Raw genomic sequence first — 12,500 nt, 5'->3', positions numbered from 1 at the left:
CGTGACAGTCAGAACACACCCATAACCCTAGTGACGGTCACTCCTAGCCTGATTATCATCGACGTTTAAGTCTCTTCGAGCCTTGGTCTGACCAAGAGCATAACAACTAACATTTCCCACCTCCCTTGGTTTGCTTATGGTTGTTTGCTTACCCACAAAGTGGGAGGAGTTCCTGTATTTTCGGGAACTCAGAAAGTACTTGCATTGCTCTTGACCTGACTAGTTGCAACACTGAAAGTGTTGCGTCACTAGGAGGGCACAGCCTGGCTAGGTCACTCCATCACAAACCCCCAAAAAACATGAAAAAAACTGGTATGACTATGGCAAGGAGTTGTGCTCTCAATTTGTCAGCTTGGAGCATTGGAGCAGGCTTCACTCTTATAGTACCTTGATTGTGAGGGTGCTGCTGTCCCAAATGCTCAACTCAAATTTTGCAAGAAAGAGGCCGCACCTCTTATATGGTGAAGAAGGCACACGCAGAAATGCAGTTGTGTAATAAAAACAACACTATGTGCAAGGTGTGTCCTCTTTCTTGAAAAAAAAAACGGAGTTGTGCTCTTCCATGTTCCACTTGTCTGGCACTGGAGGCTGGGACAGATAAGGGACAGTCAAGGGTTCCCGCCATCCGTCCCTCCCCTCCCCTTCAGCCTCGAAATCCCAAAAACCAAATCATCAGGCTACTGGGCAATAGATAAGCAATTGCACCATTCCATCTCCTGCCTCCCAATGCCTCTTATCACCAGGACTTATTTCCACATAGCAACACCCTGTTAAAAAAAGAAGAATTCCCCACTCTCAACCAAGCTCTATTAACATTTCTTTTTTTTTTTCAAAGGGGCACAATGTTAAGGGCTGCGAGAAAATATCCAGACATTTCAAAGTTGTTTGTTGAAGAGAGGAATTCTACACCCTTGACCAAGCTCAATTAACATTGCCCTTGTGCAAAAAAAAAGCTTAGGGTGCACTGTGTAGGATTGCGACCAGAGTAGGTATTGCAACTATGCTATTCATTGCTTTTCCTGAATATTTACTGAATAATAAACTAATATTTACTATGACTAGTATGTTTTTCAGCTACACGTCTATTTCTGGAAATTCAAAATGGCGGACCATGGAGAAGATCCCCCTTTTAATGTTTGAAAAGTGCAATTTATTCTAGTCATAAAGCACTCAGAGAGCGCAGACCTCTGCCAAGGAAGCTGCTTGATAGAACATTTGACTATGTTACACCCTAAGTCTTTCTGCCTTCTTTTTGTTGAGTCCCCGCAATTCAATTTCTGGTCACTAGGGGCATCTAGATTTATAGGTCAGCAATGGTGAAGAAAAGTCCTGGTTCCAGTTCGTGATCCGGATCACCACCAGAATTTATTCACTTGTTCCTTGGGTCATTAGCAACAACTCCAGAAAGTTTCGTCAAATTCCGTTGATTAGTTTTTGAGTTATGCTGCTGACAAACAAACAAACAAACAGACTGACAGACAAAGAAATAAACAGACAAACACGCGACCGAAAACATTACCTCCTTGGCGGAGGTAATGAATACTTAGAATTTGATGGTGGTGGTATTCTTGAAAAAGGTAACATTTTTGAATGGGCAGCATGAATTCTGTAAATAAACTACCGGTACTAAAAACACAGTGCACCTTTAAGTTCAGAAAAAGAAATAAAATAGCTAGAGACACTGATGCCCCATCCCACTGATGTTGCTTGAGTAAATGGAGGACTGAGGAGGCGCGCGTCTCTCCCTGAGGTACACATGGTCAAACAGGAGGTTTCAGCCAACAGCAACAATGTGATGCTCTGGTGGCGAGGCGGATGCGGAGTTGCCGCGTGCCAGAAGATAAATCAATAAGCTTACGTCTCCAACCACATAACCTCACGCAAGCTCAAGCTTCCTTTACATCCACACAGAGACCATGTTTGTTTACATTAGCAGGCTGACCCACACTGACACAGACACACATTAGCTTGGTACACACACACACACACACACACACACACACACACACACACACACACACACACACACACACACACACACACACACACACACACACACACACACACACACACACACACACACACACACACACACACACACACACACACACACACACACACACACACACAGGCTTGGCAGACTGACACAAACACAAACTAACAAAGACAGAGATGCACGCACGCACAGGTTTAGGGTACTGCATGCAGGTGTACACAGAGCATGACCCCCCCCCCCCGAATGATTTGTTATGGAAGTGGCGTGTGCACTGGAGAGAAGCCGTCTGCCTGCCCCTGCACCCCTCCCTCGCTTCACTCTTCCCTCATTCTTTTCCTCTTTCTTTATCACTCTCTCTCACTTTCTCTCCCTTGCTGTGATTTTTTCTTTCCGCCGCCACTCTGTCTCATTCTCTCCTTTCCACCTTGCTCTGTCTCTATCCCTCTCTCGATCCCTTTGATTTTCCTTAGCTACCATTCTGCTCGTCTTTCCTTCTTTCGTTCATTCTTGCTTAACGCTGCTCCACCTCTCATATCCCATCACCTTCTTTTTCTCTCTCTCTCTCTGCTATTTTATCTCTCTTTCTTTCTGTCTTTACCCTTACTGCTCTCTATCACGCCATCATTTCACGTTACCCTCCCTCCATTCCAGTTCTCACTCTCTCTCTTCCTCTCTCACTTTCCTTTGATAACATTCTGTCTTTCATTCTTTCTGTCTTTCTTTCTTTCTGTCTTTTCTCGCTGTCATTTCCATACCCTCCCATTTCCTCCATCTCCCCCCCCTCTCCCTCTCTCTCCTCCTTGTTCTTTTCTCCATCTCTCTGTCTGGCGTGTGGAGTGGTGGGGAGCCATCAGCCGCCCGCAGTGGAGCAGGAGACGTTTTACAAATGTTGCATGTCAGAGTGGGCGGAGCCGGCCCCTGTGAGGTATCAATCAGACGGCCCATCACTACGCACAGCTGCTAATGAGCCCGCAGCCCCATGTCACACGCCAGGAGCTCCTCTACGCAGGGGGGGGTGGGGGGTGGGGGGGGAGAGAGGGAGATAGAGAGAGAGAGGGAGAGGGAGAGGGAGAGGGAGAGGGAGAGGGAGAGGGGAGAGGAGGAGAGGGAGAGAGAGAGAGGGAGAGAGAGGGAGAGGGAGAGAGAGGAGAGAGGGAGAGGAGAGGGAGAGAGAGGGAGGGAGAGGGAGAGAGGGAGAGGGGGGGGTATTGTATGAATGAGTGAGGAAGAGAGAGGGAGAAGTAGAGGTGAAGGAGAAAAGAGGAGGAGAGAGGGAGGGAAAGAGGGGTTAGAAAGTGAGAGAGAGAGAGAGAGAGAGAGAGAGAGAGAGAGAGAGAGAGAGAGAGAGAGAGAGAGAGAGAAAGAGGGAGAGGGAGTGGGAGAGAGGAAGAGGAGGGGGTGAGAGGGAGGTAGAGAGCACAACATGATGGAGAGAACATGATATGGAAACAGAGGATGACAGGATGAGAGAGAGAGAGAGAGAGATGGAGAGGGATACAGAGAGAAGCAAGAGAAAGAGACGTGGAGAGAAGGAAAGAGAGAGCATGAGAAAAGGAGAGCAAGATATGATGGAGCGGTGGAAGGAGAGAACAAGGCGTGAAAAAGAGAGGAGATGAGGTGACCAATCTGGGGCTCAGGGAGTGACATATGTTGCCATTTGGGTGACACGTGAAGCGAACTGTGTGTGTGTGTGTGTGTGTGTGTGTGTGTGTGTGTGTGTGTGTGTGTGTGTGTGTGTGTGTGTGTGTGTGTGTGTGTGTGTGTGTGTGTGTGTGTGTGTGTGTGTGTGTGTACACGTGTGCTCCTGCACGTGTGTGTGTGTGTGTGTGTGTGTGTGTGTACGTGTACGTGTGCTCCTGCACGTGTGTGTGTGTGTGTGTGTGTGTGTGCTCCTGCACGTGTGTGTGTGCTCCTGCACGTGTGTGTGTGTGTGTGTGTGTGTGTGTGTGTGTGTGTGTGTGTGTGTGTGTGTGTGTGTGTGTGTGTGTTCGTGCAGGTGGGTGTATGTGCACACGCGTGCATGCGGTGTGTGTGTGTGTGTGTGTGTGTGTGTGTGTGTGTGTGTGTGTGTGCGCGTCACTGCATGTGCGTGTGCATGTGTGTGAGCTTGCATGCGCCACTATTTCATAATCGGGCATGAAATGATGCTCGTTCTCTTTCTTTTCCCGACATGTGAGAGAGCAGAAAAGTGAGTGAGGTAGAGTTCCTTATTCACGGCATTCAGAGAAGCTCAGACACACTTTCCTGTCACAGTCAACCTATTAACGAGATGAATCGTCAATCCGACCACCGCCGCTGCCGCCACCACTGCGGTCGAATTAAGTCTCTCGTCTCTCTGTATTTGTGACAAAACAAAAACACGGTTTCCACTATGAGGCACTTACGAAAAACGTGTGAAGGTTTTTTGGCATCGTCCTTACTAAAGGAAGAAAAGAGGGGAAAAAACAGAAAGAAAAAAAAGCCCTTTTTTGTAGGGCCAACATTTTGTTGGCACACACTGACTGCGACAGGCAAAATGACAGCCGACTAGAATATGTGTTTTGTATTTGGGCACTGCCCCGAGACGACATGACAGCATTCAAAAAATGACCACCCAATAAACATGTGTTTGCCCATTTATGTATTTTGCTATGAAATTGGCCCTGACCAAAAATTGTCCTAGTCAACAAGGTTTATTTTCAAAGGCAAGCCTCTGTATGTGTGTGGTGTGCTGTGTGTGTATGTGTGTGTGTGTGTGTGTGTGTGTGTGTGTGTGTGTGTGTGTGTGTGTGTGTGTGTGTGTGTGTGTGTGTGTGTGTGTGTGTGTGTGTGTGTGTGTGTGTGTGTATGTATGTGTGTGTGTGTGTGTGTGTGTGTGTGTATGCGTGGCGTGTGTACACGCTGAGCTTTCATATGTAAAAAAAAATGGCACAAGGTGCAAGGTGGTTCAATGTAACACAGACAGGATTCCTGCGAGCATTGTGCAAAAATCAAAAGAAATTCACAGAAGGCATGCGAGAGAAAAAAGCAAGCAAGCAGAGACGCACATTTTCTCTCTCGCTTCCTGGGAGCGATGATGATGGGCTAGACCCGAAACATTTGTATCCCACTTCTGTCTTTGGGTTTGCCTTTTTTTTTTTTTTACTAATGTCTTTTTTTTCAGTCCAGTTTTCCTGATTTGCATTTAGCTCCTATGTGCAACTCTTTTTCTTGTTTTCTCTCTCGCTCACTCTCTCACTCTCTCTCTCACGCACACCCGCACAGCCAGGTAATGGGTTGCCATTCTGTGGAGGGAACTACTGACTTCCACTGGCTGGAAGAATGCAGTCACTTCCTGTGTCAGGGCCAGGCAGCCACAGCAGGAGCAGCACAGAGTAGAGTAGAGTAGAGTAGAGTAGAGTAGAGTAGAGTAGAGTAGAGTAGAGTAGAGGAGAGGAGAGGAGAGGAGAGGAGAGGAGAGGAGAGGAGAGTAGAGTAGAGTAGAGTAGAGTAGAGGAGAGGAGAGGAGAGGAGAGGAGAGGAGAGGAGAGCGGTGGCTTCTGGCCCCAGAGCAGTGGCCAGGCAGAGGGGACAGCCGACAGGGGAACGGCAACACTTCCGGGAGCTCCGCAGTGGACCATGCCTCCCTCCATCTCTCTCTCTCCTACCCCCCCCCCCGCCGCCGTCTCTCTGACTCTTACACCACACAATAGAAGAGCGACCTAACGGCTTTTACCCTGCCATCCCTGTGTCAGTCCCCCTGTCTGTCTATCTGTCCGACTCCCTGATTCTGCGTCTGTCTCTCTCTCCCTCCTACTACCAGTGTCACTTGCTCGTCACCCCCTCTCCTCGTCCATCCTCACCATCCCTGCCTGCTTCTCTTCATTCTTCATCTCTATCTACACCTTTCCTTCACCATCCCTCTCTCCCTCTCTTTGAAAATTCTTCTCGCTCTCTCTCGCTCTCTCTCTCTCTCTCTCGCTCTCTCTATCGCTCTCTCTATCGCTCTCTCTATCGCTCTCTCTCTCTCTCTCTCTCTCTCTCTCTCTCTCTCTCTCTCTCTCTCCCTCTCTCTCTCTCTCTCTCTCTCTCTCTCTCTCTCTCTCTCTCTCTCTCTCTCTCTCTCTCTCTCTCTCTCTCTCTCTCTCTCTCTCTCTCTTTGAAAATTCTTCTGGCTCACTCTCTCGCTCAGCTCACCGCCCTCTCTCTCTCTCTCTCTCTCTCTCTCGCTCTCTCTCTCTCTCTCTCTCTCTCTCAACCTTGCAGTTGCACTCTCTCTCCCTCTCTCTCTGGCCCGGCTCAAGAAAGAGCTTATTCAGATGCCTCTAGCGCTCTACCTGCCAAACACAACAGCAGCTTCTGGTAACTGCCTGGCAACGCCATGAAGTGATCCACACAGGAAAATTGCCCTTTCTGTGCGGAATTCCTCCAGGAAAAAAAAGGCTTATGTTTTGCGCGGCGCACAAGTGTGTACGCATATGTCTATATATATGCACGTGTGTGTGTGTCTGAGTAATGAGAGAGAGAGAGAGAGCGAGCGCGTACGAGAGAGAGAGAGAGCGAGCCTGTTGTAGAGAGAGACAGTTGTAATCGGAAACAGGATATGGAGTACGCCACTGAGCGGGAGGGCGGTGCCATCACACACACACACACACACACACACACACACACACACACACAGACACAGACACAGACACACACACACACACACACACACACACACACACACACACACACACACACACACACACACACACACACACACACACACACAAGCAGTGGCTACGGCAGTGGTGGCGGCAGCAGTGGTAGAGAAACATGAATGAACACACACCCACTCCACCTCACCACTATTACATATCCAGCCCACCCCACCCCACGTCCACGTCCACTCCACTCCACCCCACCCAACTCCACCTCTTTAACAAGCCCAGTCATACGATCCCTCACCGACCAATGGGCCCCCGTAGCCCAGTGAGTGAGTCTCCCCCACGATCGTGGATGCTTAAAAAGTCTGGCAACGCCACGGTTTGTGTGTACTCACACACACATACGTTCACATACGAGGCGCGCACACACACACACATGCACACTTAAACACGTAGACACATGCATACAAGCACACAAACAAACAAAAAAACAAATAAATAAACACACACACACCCCTTGCTTCCACTTCCAGGATAAAGGATTGCAACATGGGTCACCAGAGAACGTAGTGTATGATTTTGATTCATAATAGCTTAATCTCTGTTATTTTGTTCGATTTATATAAAACAATACTCCCCTTGAAATCGATTAGGGGAGGGTTGTTGGCACAGCACAGTCATCTTCAGAATTCACTAAATAACTTCAGTAAATAACTACAGGTACAATTAAATTAAAAAGAAAAATAATAAAATTAACAAATAAACAAATTGTTAAATACATTAATGAATTGTTAAATACATTAATGAATTACTAAATACAATAACTGCTGAGCCCAGCTCTGGGAGGCCCTGGCAGCCGCTCCCAGTGTTAATGGTGTGGCTGTGGAGCCTGCAGCCGGCTCCGCTCTGCTCTGCTCAGCTCAGCTCTGCTCCCCGGGCCAGATGACCAGTCTGTGGGGGGGCTGGCTGCAATGAGGCTGCCTAATGAGGGGTGCTAGCTAGCTACCCGTTTAAACACCCCTGGCCACCAGTCAAATTGGCACCAGACCTAACTGGTGGCACAGAGATGTAGCAGTGAGAGGTGGAGGGAGAGGGGGAGGGGGATTAGGAGGAGGTGAGGATGAGGACGATTAAGATGAGGAAGAAGAATAGGAAGATGAGGAGGAGGTGAGGATGAACAGAGTTGTCTGCAAACAGAACAGGCAGCACAAAAGTGCTGAGAAAAGGCGGGAAAGAAAGGTAAGAATGAGGAGGATGAGAAGGATGAGGTAGAGGAGGATGAGGAGGAAGACGAGGAGGAAACGCAGGAGGAGAAGATGAACAGAAAAGACTCTAGCCGAGAGTGCAGCAGTGCAGGGGCCTAACGCGGAAGAAGAGCAAAAGGAAAAGGTGGAGGAGTAGGAAGAGAAAGAAGAGGATGAAGAGGAGGAGGAAGAGAGGAGAGGAGAAGGAGGAGGTGGTGGTTACAAGGCTTGTCTGTCGGCTTCCTCCTGCGTGCTCCCCAGGGGGGCTCCGATGCCCCAAATCCTCCTCCTTTGTCTGAGGGACTCAGGGTGGGTGAATGTATCAGCAAGGGGGTGGGGTGGGATAGAGCAGTGGTTCCCAACCTATGGGTCGGGACCCCCCTTATGGGTCGCCAAAGATCCACAGGGGGCCGCGGAGCCCTCTTGATTTTAAGGGGTTTCGTTTTAAATATATATAGCCCATGTTGAATAAAAGACAAAGCATTTAACTAATAAATGCATAGACGCAACAAATTGTAAGTGCTACATTAAACATTTATTCTATATTTGACCAAAGACGAATTGAGGAATAAAATAACTAAAATAAGTTTTCGCAGGAAACGGAGGGCATCTTGTGACTCCGTCTCGTGTGAGCGCTCGCGTGGTTGGGTCACCAAAGCATACAATAGTAAAAACATGGGTCCCTTAAGAAAAAGGTTGGGAACCACTGGGATAGAGGATGGAGAACAGGAGCCATGGTACACTACAGCAGGAGCAGCTGAGCTGTAACGCCATGCTATGAATGACAGTGCGACAGAGGCACTGCCCTCACTGACACATGAGCACATGAGGTTTAAGGGAAAATGAGAGGCTTACGGAGGACTGGTGAGAAGCATAAAAACAAAAAACCCATTCAATTTCAAAAAATGATTCTATTTCTTTAGAAACTCTTCTCCTATTTTTCTTTCCATGACTACTGCAATTATCTTCACAAAAACATGTCTGTGCGTCCCTGAACCCGACTGAAGGCTTTAGTTTGTTAGCCAAATAAACGTTTCTGCTTGTTTGTTTGTTTGTTGCTTTTTCGAGGGCTATTTTGACCTCAGAGGACTTTCTGTGGTACAGTGTGCTGGAAAGACTGTGAGGACACCGAACCGCTGCCACTGACACACGGCACTGAAGTGTTGTTTCACATGGAAAGGTGAGGGGTACGTACACCCACTTCATTAGGAACTCCTCTCTAGCGCTGGGTTTTGCCTTCAGAACTGCCTGAACTGCCTGCAACAATACTCGGGTAGGCTGTGGCATTCCAACAAAGATAGATTGGTGCTAATTGGTCCAAATTGTGCTACGAAAATATCCTTATGCCATTATATTCCCAGCCTGAAACGTTGATGTAAGGCAGGGTTGAACCATGTTTTCATGTTGTTGACGCCAAATTCTGGCCATTCCACCTGAGTGTTGCAGTAGATATCAAGATTCATCAGACCAGGCAACATTTTCCTGATCTTCTAGTGTCGTTTATGGTGAGCCTGTCCAAATTGTTGCCTCAAGATTTGATGTGCTATGTAATCATGGATTCTCTTATGCATACCTTGGTAGTAGAGAGTGGTTATTTGACTTAATGTTGCCTTTGTATCAGCTCAAACCAGTCTGGTCATTCTCCTCTGACCTCTGCCATCAACAAGGCATTTTTGCCCACAGAATCACTGCTCACTGCATTTTTTTCTTTGATGTACCATTCTTTGTAAAGCCTAGAGATGGTTGCGTGTGAATATCCCAGTAGATCAGTCTATTATGAAATACTCAAGTCAAACCCTTTCAGCTTGACAGCCATGCCATTGTCTAAGTCATTTAAATAACCTTTCTTCCCCATTATGATGCTCGGTTTGAACTGCATCAGATCATCTCGACCATGTCTACATGCACAAATGCATCGAGTTGCCACCATGTGATTGACTGATCAGAAATTTGCCTCGATGAGCAGTTGTAACAGGTGTTCCTAATATAGTGGCCGGTGAGTGTATGCGTGTGAGAGAGTCGTGTCTTTCTTTGTGTGTGTGTGTGTGTGTGTGTGTGTGTGTGTGTGTGTGTGTGCGTGCGTGCGTGCGTGCGTGCGTGCGTGCGTGCGTGCGTGCGTGCGTGCGTGCGTGCGTGCGTGCGTGCACACGCGTCTGCACACACTAAGGTGGGCGATTCAGTGTCTTTATTTCTCACCAAGTGAATCTGACCTTGAGCAGGCTGATTGTGGCCGCCTGTGGTCAAAACATTTACACTAAACACAATCAGAGCTGCGTCACCTCACTGTAGCAGAGCGGCAGCGCAGCAGACGACAGACATCGATTCCAGACACCCACCCTACTACAGCTGCAGCAGCAGCAGCAGCAGCAGCCGAGAGCTGAGGAGGACATAAATACAGCTATGGAGCATGTGGAGTGTGTGTGAGTGTGTGTGTGTGTGTGTGTGTGTGTGTCTGTGTGTGTGTGTGTGCCTAACCTGGGGCCTAAACTGTGGCACAGGGAATGTGTGTGTGTGTGTGTGTGTGTGTGTGTGTGTGTGTGTGTGTGTGTGTGTGTGTGTGTGTGCGTGCGTGCGTGCGTGCAACCTGGGATGGATGTCACTGGCCTTGTTTGAAATAATGGCCAACATAAATCTATGGAACACAGAGAATGGGGAGTATACTCTGGGAGACGTACTGCTGACCATGTTCAAGGATCTAAAATAAAATATGGATCACAAGGAACGTGTTCATGCATAGTACAATGTATGAGAATAAAATTCACAGTACGAGCCGTTTGTTTTCGTTCACTCTTCCAAATGCTGTTGACAAATCCTTATAGGGGTGATAATGGGTTGAGCATAGGCAGTCATGGGTAAGCGGTTAGGACGTCAGACTTGTAGCCCAAAGGTTGCCGGTTTGACCCCTGACCCGCCTGGTTGATGGGGGGAGTAATTAACCAGTGCTCTCCACCCATCCTCCTCCATGACTGAGGTATGCCCTGAGTATGGTACCGTCCCGCCGCACTGCTCCCTTGGAGCGCCATTGGGGGTTGCCCCTTGCACAGGTGAGGCATGAATGCAATTTTGTTGTGTGCAGTGTGCACATGTGTGCGTGTGCATGTGCATGTGTGTGTGTTTTCTTACCTGGGGTAGATGCCGCTGACCATGTCTGGTAGCTGGGGGTCGGGGATGCTGTGGCTGGGCCCGGCTGCCTTGGACATCAGCAGCACCACCAGCCCACGCATCTGCAGGTTGTTCCTGCTGTCGTACACGAAGCCCCTATGGCCAGAGAGAGTAGAGAGAGAGAGGTTCCATTGGCCCATTGTTTCCGGGTTCTATTATTGGGGGGGAAATCCCCCTTTAGGCACACCTAGGCAGACCTGAGGACTGTTCTATTCAATGCTAGGAGCATTATGACACGCCCCTTTAGGCAGACCGGAACCTGGTCACGTTAGGTGCCCATAGAAACCTATTATGTTGGCATATCTCTATAGGCTATACTTAAAGAATCTCTGACATAACATACGGGGCAATCAAGTTCAAGTTCAAGTTCAAGAGTTGAATTACCATGTCAACCAAGTTGATAGGAATTTTCTGTGGCATATCCCCAACATCAAATCAAATCAAATACAAATAATGGACCAGACACACCGTGGCAAAGCACATACAATAAATATAACTATGGGTAGACATACATCAGTCTGCGCTATGAAAGAGTGATTAAGTGTGAGCATCTTGTGCAACATCTTGATTCCTTGATGTTTTACTGTATTCATTCTGTTTATTTTGTAAGGTAAGTAATAGCCATGTCCAAGAAAAAAGAAGATCATATCATGCACGCTGCACACCTACAGTACGATTAGGCACTGTCAATTTTAATGAGATCACATTACTTGGGCCCAGTGGTACAACAGGACATAACTTGAAGCAAAAGCACCCCCCCACCCCCATATTCACATATTTGCATTAGAATTAAAGACTCACATCCGAACCACATACATTTTTTATTTATTTTGTGGACTATACACACACAATTCAAACCCATACCAGCTGAGCTACCGGAACACACAAGGGCTACAGGTATGCGCATACACGCGTGCACGAACTCGTGCGCACGCACACACACGCGCGCACACAGTACACCACACTTCAAACCCGTACCAGCTGAGCCAACGGAACACACAAAATCTGTCTGCACAGACTCACACACACTCACAAACACACACACACACACACACACACACAGCAAGCTATAACGGTGGCCAAACTTCAGAGAACAGCCTGAGGTCCCTACGGACCACCATCAAGCCCAGCCCAGCCCAGCCCAGCCCAGCCCAGCAGAATGCGGCAGGCAGGCAGCTATGGCGGCTAATATTACTCGTGCTGTTTGAACTCAGCGGCGTGGAGGGAAGCCCCTAGCATGCCACTTGCAGCACAAGACATTCATCCGACCGGCAGTTTTTTTTCTCTTTCCCCTCTTTCTGTCTTTCTGTCCATCTGTATCCCCAGCCCCTCCTTCTTTTTTTCCCTCTCTTTCTTCATCCGTCTATCTCTCAGTCCTTCTTTCCCCCCGACCTTACGTTCCCTCTCTATCTCCCTTTGCTCTCCCTCTTTCTTTCCTACTCTCTCTCTCCCTCCCTCTTTCTTCTCTTCTTTCTCTCCTTCCCTCTTTCT

At 48.2% G+C, this 12,500-nt stretch overlaps 1 protein-coding gene across 1 annotated transcript in view; it reads right to left on the bottom strand.

Moving 5' to 3' along the window:
* Window positions 1-12,500, bottom strand: part of pdss2 (prenyl (decaprenyl) diphosphate synthase, subunit 2) — a 60,010-nt gene that overhangs the window by 38,045 nt on the left and 9,465 nt on the right. Inside the window, exon 2 of the mRNA XM_063183533.1 lies at window positions 10,971-11,105. Within this exon, the coding sequence (XP_063039603.1) occupies window positions 10,971-11,105 (135 nt within the window). The remainder of the gene's footprint in view (window positions 1-10,970; window positions 11,106-12,500) is intronic.

Source organism: Engraulis encrasicolus, chromosome 19 (genome assembly GCF_034702125.1).
Source record: "Engraulis encrasicolus isolate BLACKSEA-1 chromosome 19, IST_EnEncr_1.0, whole genome shotgun sequence".
NCBI classification, from domain to species: Eukaryota; Metazoa; Chordata; class Actinopteri; order Clupeiformes; family Engraulidae; genus Engraulis; species Engraulis encrasicolus.
The sequence above is the reverse complement of the archived record's forward strand: the minus strand, read 5'-3'. Positions and strand labels throughout refer to the sequence as shown.